Genomic DNA, 11,264 nt, shown 5'->3' with positions numbered 1-11,264 from the left:
GATGTAAGTGAAAACACACATCAAGACAAGAGAAAATAATACAAGTTGATAAATTTCACTGAATGTTCATGTCAAAAAGAGAATAAAAAACCTTTGGAGTATAAACACCTTTATAAAACAAATTCAAATATAAATACTTTTAAAGGAGAAAAAGTACTAAATAGCGTTAAAAAGAATAAAGTTATACTTCAACTGTTTTAATTTGTGGAATAAAGGAAAGGACAGCCGGATTTTACTACCTTTTTAAGGGCATGATTATTAGACATGTTAGAATGTTGTTAAGAATTAATCAATTAATTAACATTCGTATTACTAATCTCTGTTATACATTTTTTTTTTGTGGGCGTATATTGTAGAATTTCGTCATAATAGGGTTTGGATATAAACATCAGCCCACTCATTAAGCTCATTATGTAGATGTTGAAGATGAGAGTCATGTCATTTTATGTAAAATTGAAATCAACTGTAAGGAAACAAATATTTAACTCGTTCAATTGCTATAAAAATGGGAGAAACGCTTTTCCCATATTCATCAGAAATCTCAGCCACTTTCACTGTTCAGTTTGGACCTGGCAAAACCATAAGTAATTCTGATTTCTCATCGCGTTTGACACACCAACCGGATTTGGTTGATTTATGCAGTCGTGTTCCCTGTTTGTTTGATTGTACTGATAAGAACAGTGTTAACACTGACCTCGCCCTATCCGCGTCCAGATAGCGTTTAAGTATTAAGTGAAGCATTATTTTGCTTTCATTGCAATATCCAATCATTCTTAATGCTGAAACCAATTTAGATTTTTTTTTACTGTCATGTTTGCAGTTTGGTTTGTTATGCTTCTCAGGTGTTGGGTTCGTATAAGGCTAGATGTATTTAAAAAGAATAATCTTGATTCTTGTGAGAAATATGAAAGATATATCAGAATGTTTAATAAGGATAGAATAGTGGATACTGATAATTGTATGCTAAAAGATTGCTATGGATTTGTGTATGTGAAAGCTGAAAATGGAAAGTTATTAAACACTACAGGATACAGTGATATTTTGATAAAGTAAAACCTGCATAAATAAAGGTTATCACGCGAGTGTGTTTGGGGATGGTAAATATCCTGTATTAGGAATAAATTCGGCGAGCTAAATACATAGTCTTTATTCCTAATACAGGATATTCACTATCCCCAAACATTACCAGTGATGACCACTTTATCATATCCAACTATGTTGGTGTGTGGAAAGGATTCCAAGCCGCAGAGATCTACAAGCACAGATATGGCTAAAGATCCTGCTTGGCCAGGCATAGTGCCCTCACAAAATTGTTTCGCAATTTATATCTCCAAAGTTGCCAGAACTTGTAAAATACATCAGCTACGTCACAGTTAGTCTCATATACTGAAAATCAGTGTCTAACTTCTTTTGATAATGATAGCAATTATCCCAGTAGTTTCTCCAGATTCCCGATGGTTACTTGTGTATCGATGGCTGAATGACAAGGGCGACGTCATGTTTGTTGACAAACGCTGAAAGTAGTCCCTACTTGACCTTTGATATTTGCATCTCAATCCGCATATGACCCCAACGGATATCGTTTTTATCAATTGCCTTTATCCTGCCGAGAAACTCACCTATTATATGATAAAAGCCATTTACGTATTGTTAAACAGTGTGTATTTGCCCAATTTATTCATGCAATAAGATAGCAGAAATCAACGTCAGCAAAATGTGCTTTATATAGCTACTTCCTTTAAGGCAGACATTTCTCACAATTATATTTGATGTAAAAAGTCAACGCTTGAGAATAACCAGTCTCGATAATCCGACGAAACAAATAAATCCATTTGGCGCCAAAGGAAAAACAGAAAATTGATACCCCTCCTTATAAATCAATATCTTGTAAAAATTTGACCATCCTCACAGATGTTAGCAATAGAAACTGAACATATAAAGGATTAAATGTTACTGAAGGAAAAAGTACTATTTGTTTTGATGTTGAAAGGGAGTCATTTTATACTAAAATGTTTCATTAAATTCTGAATGTCGTCTCAACAATAGACACATTTGCCTCATGTCTACAGTTGAGACCAGGAAACACGTATTTTTTTACATGTTACAGGAAATGGGGAATATACAGCATAACATCCTCGTAACTCAGCTTTTACACACGTACCCCACCTGGGACATCCCTTGATGCTGTTTGGCTTTTCTCTAAATACACGTACATATGTTGGCATATTTCATAGACATATGATTCCTTAATCAATGATGTTTTAATCCCGACTGAACTGAACTGAACTTTATTTACACTCAGGCCACTATCAGCGGCATCAGAGGTACACAATTATTTCAACAACACAACACATATACATATAAATGTGTATAGAATATATACAAAAACATCTTGGCCGAGCATGCATGCATATTTATACAGAATTATGGGTACTCACGAGCAAAGTCCCGATTTTCACTGTGCATGTAAAGAGGCAAACTCTGGTTTAAAAGGGTTTTGTAGGATTTCTACAAATACCATCTTTCCACCATGGAATAATGTCTGGTATTGTTTTCGAGTGATTTTCAATGTTTTTTAGCTTCCTACAAATTTCACATAAAGACTCCTGTTCATAGTAGTGCTCAAGGAACAGAGATCCCCCAGGATCCGTGTAGAGGTACTCTTCTGCTTCATAATAATATTCCCCTTTGCGTTTAAGGATGTCGATGTACTTATCAGTATTGTTGTGTAGAAACCATAAGTACTCAGCCAGATGCTTGGGAGACTTGAAGTCGTCAACGTTGATGTATGTACCTGGTGGAGCATCTCGACTGTAGTTACCGCCGCCACGAACCACAGTCACAAGGTCAAGGTTAAAGTTATTGAAAAACTTTTCAGTTATGTAGTCCTTACAATAATTATTTTCAAATCCAATGTAAAATTTGTAGGTTTCGTTTACAAGTTTTAGCCAATCCTTATTTTGTTCTCTGCGAAATGTCATTTTCCCACATAGGCCATAAATATCCACTGGAATGTGTTTCTGCAGTTCCTTGCCATACGCCATTCTTTTGCTCCAGTCAAGACAATTACTGACCATCCATGCAACCAATTTCGTCTTCTTCTTGACAATAGCACTATAGTTCTTCAGAGGCACTGTTCTTCTCTTCTTCAGTAAAGCATACGGCCTGAATATGTCAGAATCATGCCTAAAGGTCATGGTCCAGTTGAATGCGGACGACCATGGTTGTTTGTAAAAATCTCTGTCATCGGCAAACAGATAAGGTGGCTCATTGTTGTGAAAAATCCACACTTGGCCTGCCTTTCGAGGTGGAAGGGCGCCCTTGATGTACTGTGCGTTAAATATCACTGCATCACTGCTTTGCAGAAATGTTCTATTTCGAGTCACAAAACAATTGGATTGAGGGCAGGCACTTACAGGGACCCTGCTTGTCAGATTCATGGGTAAATATCTCGGTGTAAAGTACCAAAGGATTGTCTTGGAATCGGTTGGGACCACCTCGTTGGTGGCTCCCGGCCCCGTGTGCTGAAGTCCATTGGATGCTTGTTTGGAATTTAGGATGATTTTGAAGAGCAGTTGGGTATCACTTCGAGAAGTTACGTATAGTATTAAGATACACACGAGCAGCATTCCTCCACATACTGTGAACGCCCATCGATTTGCACTGAAACAAAGAAGATTATATATGAATGTTTGTCCGAACCTTTCCTGTTTTATGTTCAAGCAAGCTTCATTTATAGTCGACTCTGTAGTTGGCGGAGAATTCTTATTAATATCGAAAGGGTTTTGTCACTTTTATTCTATTGTACAATACAAACTGGCAATGCATGTTATATTATATGTTCAGGCTTTGAAACACATATCTACCCTCTAGACATCATAACATAAAATTTGTATCCTATATTATTAATATTATGGAGCTGTACCACTTGTCGTTTGCATGAATAGGTCAACTTTGAATTTCATTCAGCTGAATCAATATAAACAGTAGATCGTTGTGTCGAACTCTGATGTGTCAGATTCACGGTCGGATTCCTTTAAACTACTCATTATTTAACCTCTGATAAGTCAAAGTGGATGATGCTCTCGTCAATCACATTTCTTTGTCCGAAAAGCACAACTGGAAGCACAAAATTACCCTAAGAAGTCCGCCCATCGTCCATCTTCCATCATAATTATCTTGTCATCAGAAACCACCGGACAAATGAAGCTAAAACTCCACACGCTTGTTCCCACCAAATCAAAACAATGATCCCAATTTGCAGATATATCCTTTTCACTTTTCTTCAAATATAGGGTTCGTGATGTGTGCTAAAGTAGACCGTTTACTTGGAATTTTGTATTACTATATGAGGGCAAGTTATCTTATAAAAAACGGGGAAGGAAAAGAATTGGAGAGGGATATATATGGTATGACTGAACGAGGGTAGTTCAGCCAAGTATTATTCCTGGAGACAAAGTTAGACAAAAAGGACAAGAACTATGTGAGACTGAATACGTTGTGAATGTGATGTCAAGGAATCTGAGGTGACTATTATCTATATTGTACATTTGCCATATCGCTTTGCCTAAACAGATTAACTTTGTATATGAGTGTCTTACCCAGTAACTGAGAATTGCTGTGAATTTCCTTTGTTTTAATTATTAAATCTAGCTTTAAACTTAAGAAATTATTGTGATATGCTTGTAATAGTTATTCGTGGTATTAGCAGGAACCCCTGCCGTTCATCCCACGCGTAACACAACTACTACTACTATAGTAATAATATAAATATAATATTCCTTCCACCTATACATACCGCCTCCGTGGTCTTGTGGTAGAGCGGAAGGTCCGGGGTTCGATCCCCGACCGCGTCATACCAAGAGACGTTAAAAAATGGTACTTGTTGTTACCCTGTCTGGTGCTCGGCATTAAGGGGCTAAAACAAGGACTGGTCGGTTCGGAGTCAGTATACTGTGTCTGAGTGGGGTATTCATGCTAAACTGCGGCATGGTATCTCAGTGAGCTAGCACTATAAATCGACATCAGTCCGGACTATTACAAGCAGCCACACAAACACACACACACATGCACGTCACTATACAAGTGCAATAATCTTGGACGCGACGATAAACCCCATTTCACCTCACCTCAGATAGGAATTGTTATCTTAACAATCACTGGGGATGGGTTTTACTTCACATTAGGGGTTGTGATTTTTACAATTGCCCAAATAATCCTGCTGAGTATTGGTGCTTAGTGATGTCACAAGGTAACATTTCATCATTAGAGGAAATTAGTAGTGAATACTTCATACCATGTATACCGGATATCTATAGGATTGTTAGCCCTGTCACTCAATCTGTTCATGCATTCAATGGTAAAAGAAGATCAGACTTGGTTAGAATCTTCTCTAAAGCTTTCGACATGGTATGGCACGATGGGCTAATGCAAAAACTTTAAACATCATCGCGCTAAAAGCATTAACATGGCCCAAAATTTACTCCAAAAATCTCTTAATAAATACAACAATGGGCTGACAAATGGGGCTTCTCCCTTAACTCAGAAAAAAAAACAGGAATAGTATTCAAACATAAAAACATGAAACCCGCCTCCCCAATGCTCCAGCTAAACAATCAAACAATCAAATTTAAAAAACAAACCAAATTCTTAGGACTTATTTTCGATGAACATCTCACCTGGGATGCTCACATCCAAAACCTAACAACTAAATGCAGTAAAGACCTAAACACACTAAGATGCCTAACTGACTCTAACTGGGGAGCCTCCAAAGATACCCTCCTCTCTCTCTACATATCACAAATTAGATCAAAACTAGACTACGGCTGCGCCATATACAACACCCTAAACAACTCTCTATCTAAACAACTTGACTCAATACAATATCAGACTCTCAAAATAATTACACGCACCCAACATGGCACTTCCTACACTTCACTTCAGGCCTTAACAGGAGAAATGCCACTAAGTCTAAGCAGGGAACAGCTAAGCTTAATTTTCTGGGCCTCGTCCCAATCAAACCCTCTCATCCACAACTTAATAAACCAAAACATCAGCCCCAAAAACCAAGCTCTAGCTCGAAACACCCCATACTTACCCCAATATCCCAAAGAATAACAAACTACCTAAATTAACATCAAATTAAAAATCTTAAACAAAACTGCAAACACTCAAATATCTTCACCCCTAAACTTAAAATACCCAAAATAGACACAACACTAGCTAGCCAAATAAAGAAGCAAACCCAGCCAAACATAGCTAAAACCACCACACCAGCATACATACACGAAAATTGGCCAAATTGGTGTCACATTTACACGGACGGATCTTCAGATCACAATCCTTCCGACTCCCAAGCAACCAATCAATATTCACGGCAGAACTAATGGGCATGGCCTCAGCCCTCCATAATCAAGAATCCAAAAACCACAATAAAATCCCAATACTTAACGACTCCTTAAGTGGACTGCAATCCCTCCAAAACAAAAATACCAAAAACCAACCCAAATTAATAAATCAAATACTTAAAAGCTCCAGCAACCTAACTAAGGCAGACAAACAAATAACCTTCTTGTGGATACCCGCCCACGTAGGAATATACGGTAATGAAAACGCCGATAAAGCAGCTAAACTATCCCTCAAAATCCCAGAAATAAGCTTAAACTTACCCATCTCAAAATCAGAAATTAAAAGTGTTAACAAGCAAAAACAACCAAAAAATGGCATAACCTATATCTAAACTCAAATAGCCAAATCAAAAAAGTACTCAGCAAACCACTAACCAAACCAAAAATTCTCCATCCATCAAAAAAAATCGACAGAGTAATCACTAAACTCCAAACAGGACACACCAACCTAAATAACCACCTAAAAAAAATAAAAAACACACTACAGGTAACTGCCCACACTGCAAACAACTAGAAACCCCAGAACACGCACTCATCGATCCACTGCACACACTACCTAATATAACACATCGAACCGCATTACAAACCACCCTCAATCTAAACAAGGCTCTCACTCTAGAAGCAATACAAAACCCACAAAATAAACTAGAAAACTTCAAAGCCTTAGGCGAATTCTTAATCAAAACGGAACTAATAAAACGCATCTAAAAACAAAATAATCTACCAAATCAAAATCACATAAACAAACAAACATCCACCATACCCAGCTCCCTTAGTTCTCCTCCGCAACCCCATCGGCATCTATTCCAAATCTCAAAATTCCCAAATTCTATATAAGCAACCCCTAAACCCCCCTCTTGGATTGCACAGACCACTTTCGCCCCTTTCGGAAACACATTAAGTGGCCTGGCCGGGCCCGTGTGCGAAATACGCATCAGTCGGAAAGCGGTTAGAATTCATGTTTATCCGTGACAACTTCCCACTCACATTTTAGTGAACTTGGCTAGTGGTGATGAATTTTTGTATATTCATATTATTATAATCTGTACATAAATATGTAATTTTATGTTAATTCATAAAATCCAAAGGGACTGTTCCCTACACCCATCGATATCTTAATGAATGGTCATTAGTTTATTTTATGGATTATATATAGATCTCACTGAGTATATGTTTTGCGTATTGCATGCATGAAAGATGGGATTAAGGGAGAAAGGAAATATTTTCCTGAACGTTTCCAATAACGAGTGGAAATGGCTGCACCTGTAGATGGCACCAAATCCGTGATAGATATGACAGATCTCACAGCGTAGCATTCAACATGATCATCACGTTGTGATCATGTCAACGTTTTTCTTAACTGTTTAGAAAAAGAGAAGAAATTTGAAGGGAACTGCATTGAAAAATGAGAGAAGAAATTTATAGTCAATGATTTATCAGAAAAGAACTCTCTGTTCAGTAAATAACAGTTGTTATTTTAGTACTTTAGTACTTTCAAGAGGAATTGTATATCCGCTTACTGTTGATATTTTTCAGATTAATTAAAACATATACTATATCAACTATAAATTTCTTCCGTGTGTGAATGCGTGTAATACTTGCTATAATGTTTCATCCCCGCGATCTAACGTTATAACGTTTCAGGTCATAGACATCCTCTTATACACAACAGATGCCTTCTGAACATATTATCTCTCCGCTCCAAAGCTTGTACTGTCTTAAAATTGTCTCTATTAATCTTCGGATGTTACTAGAACATACAAACAGTACCGTTTAACCCATATAAGGAATGTAGCAGTCAGTGGGTATGCCAGTTAGCTGACTTACTGTTGGTAATATCCGTTTTCCTATAGCAAATACGAGGATAGTAAGTAACAAAAATATACGATATACAACGAATATTTCCACAACTATCACAAAACCATTCGACACTGACGCCACATCAAAGCCCGCGGTAGACTGGACACATGTATATGCGCACTGGATAAACAAGATTCTTTCTTGTTGCATATCAAGGCATCAAGTCATCGGACATGGGGTTTTGTTATGTATGTGTGCCCAGTGTATCCACAGTTAAGTAGAATGATTCATATCTACAAAAATGTATATGCGTCAGTGTGGTTTATCAACAAATGTACTGAAATTGAACTTTATGAAAGCGCCAACAGGGATACTAGCGGTAATAAGACATAACTTTATTTGCTTTTCTGGTCACAGACCGTGACATATGAAGATCATACCTAAATAAGTTTAAGTTACATGGGCAGCAGGCTAGATTATTTACATCAACAGTGAGACAACGTGGCTGTTCACATTCATTTCCAATATCCTCTTAGAATTAGTGATAAATGTTAGCGTCACACAAAAAACTTTCTCTTCATAATTCTTACAAAGTACCAAACAGAAAGTGGGGTGTTTGGAAATGGGACATAATCCTACGTGAAATAATAGGACATAAGTTGTGGTAACTTTTCTGTCATAATTGTACTATCTAAAGCATAAATTTGGCGAAAGAAAAACGTTATATTTGTAGTCACCTGGGATGACTCACGTGGGCAAAACTTAAAACGAATATGTCCGCAAACCACAAACGATCACTATTAAAGGCGAATATTTACCGAAGTCATATAGCTGAAATATTGCTGAGTACGGCGTTAAACATCAAATCAACCAACCAACCGACGTATGCAGGTCGTCGGGATATGTTTATCCCAGGCAGTTGATCATCATTATTTTTGTTTAGAAAGACTCTGTCAATTATCCAACAATGATACAATGATACATTTTGCAAAATTTCTAATGTCCGTGTTCTCAACAAAATTAGATATTACTATATTTTGTACACTGGGTCAATTGGCCTTCATACAAATAATTCTGTCTATCTGTCATAACATAACATAACATAACATAACATAACATAACATAACATAACATACAAATAAATCTGTCTATCTGTTTGTCCGTCATAATAACATAACGTAACATGGCATGACACGACACGACACGACACGACACGACACGACATGACATGACATGGCATGACAAAAATTAACATACTTTATGAGATATGATATAATATGATATGATACGATATGATATATGATGTCAAAAGTTACAGAATGTAATGTAGTACAAGTTAATAATATACATGTGCTCAAGATATATATAAACATCCAATTCATTTGAATTTTCGCCATAACATATGTTGAGGTCACCTCCCGCTACAATGGCCGACGGTTGCTACAAAAACTGTTCAGATCTCCATAACACATGCAGCTGCAATCTAACTTGTCTTGTACGTGATGTCTCAGGAATACTCCTCTCTTTTTCATAAGAAAGCCCGGATATAACCGACAGAAAGTAAATTAACTGGACGAGCAACTGGTTATTACATTCCTTTTGTCGTCTGAACGATTCTGTTTATGGAGATATGTAACAGACATACTATCTTAATACAAAGGAAATCAGGCATAAGACAATGAGGGTGCCGAGATGGATTGTGTGGTCAGGCTGGGGGACTTGTTGACCGTATGTCATAATTATCGTATTCCTATATTGTTTGAATCTATGCCGTTTGGAGTAGACTTAAGTATTTACAGACCACGTCATACAGCTGGAATACTGCAGTTTTAAACAAGAAGCAAAAATAATACGTACATTATCTTCATTCTCTAAACCTCTAAATGTTCAATATAACACTATTTCAGAAGAATCCTTCGAGTACATCCCTATTTCCAGACACTGACATGTTAGAAAGTCGAATCAAACTTACAGTTTCGCCATCGCCCTCTGCAATCAGTCTGAGTGCGGTATTGCATAACTATCCATAACTGATTCACGCATGCGTACAATTTAAACAACCACGTGACATATCTTCAACAAAGAACGTTTTATAAAGCAGTTCAACATCGATCAACCCAGGTGGGCCTGAAATGGAATAATTTTCAGTATATTGCATAAGATCATAAATCTGTCTTGATTATTTCCCAATGTATCACCCAGTCATAAAACATTCATGCTCTTTGTTAAACAGTATATTTAAAACAGATACAGTATCGAAACAACCTTAAAGAAAACCGATAATTATGACAATAGAAACCATTTTTTTTAGTTTAGGTAGTGTTTTGATTTATTGTCTCTAGGTACACACGTAATTTGTAAGTTTTTGTGTCCTCGTTTTTGAGAGTATTCAAACGTGAGAGATCTTATTAAGTAATTACCTCTATCACCCCAGAAGACCTCCAAGAATCCCTCAGTACACCCATCCGGTCCAGGACTTCTCCCATTTTTCAGACATTAACTACTTCGAGGACCTCATCCTTCTTCAGTTTGACTACATTTTTGTGACACAGTTAATAAATAGTTTTCGAACTAAATCCTTGACACATCGTGTTTAGAGTAGAGTTTGGAACTAAATCCTTCACACGTCGTGTTTAGAGTAGAGTCTACCATACAACTTGCTTACTTCCTAAAAAAATATCCTCCTGTTGGTCCACGATGTTACCTCGATTTTCTTCTATTTATAGATTTATTGGGGTAGTTTCTAACTTTAAACGTAAGAAATATTTGGATGGACAAACGCCACCAAGAAGATAAAACGTTATCTCATTGGCAGTAGGCAGTGGCAGTCAGTATATAAAAACTACATAGGGCTCTTCTGTAAACTGTTTTTGTTATATTTGCACAAGATGAATATTTGTAAGGACTGAAATACCCCAATATGCTGCCTGCGTTATGTATCGCCTTGATGACATCAATGTAAACACATTGTCTTCTGGCATTCTGCATTAGGTGTACATTTTAGACACAGTCATTGTAGACAAATTCAGTGAAATTGAAATTCTTGTTTCTCTTTAA

General features: G+C 36.9%; 1 protein-coding gene across 1 annotated transcript; it reads right to left on the bottom strand.

The window, feature by feature from the left end:
- Positions 1 to 2,374: 2,374 nt before the first annotated feature.
- Positions 2,375 to 10,233, bottom strand: LOC139477044 (glycoprotein 3-alpha-L-fucosyltransferase A-like). Its single transcript, XM_071259604.1, has 2 exons — positions 10,180 to 10,233; positions 2,375 to 3,663 (listed from the first exon to the last, which is right to left on the bottom strand). Exons 1-2 carry the CDS (start codon positions 10,188 to 10,190, stop codon positions 2,487 to 2,489), a joined length of 1,188 nt encoding a protein of 395 aa, XP_071115705.1. The 5' UTR covers positions 10,191 to 10,233; the 3' UTR covers positions 2,375 to 2,486.
- Positions 10,234 to 11,264: the final 1,031 nt, after the last annotated feature.

This window comes from Haliotis cracherodii, unplaced genomic scaffold, assembly GCF_022045235.1.
Source record: "Haliotis cracherodii isolate W230 unplaced genomic scaffold, xgHalCrac1.p SCAF_30, whole genome shotgun sequence".
Classification (NCBI taxonomy): domain Eukaryota; kingdom Metazoa; phylum Mollusca; class Gastropoda; order Lepetellida; family Haliotidae; genus Haliotis; species Haliotis cracherodii.
This window is presented reverse-complemented; position numbering and strand designations above follow the sequence as displayed.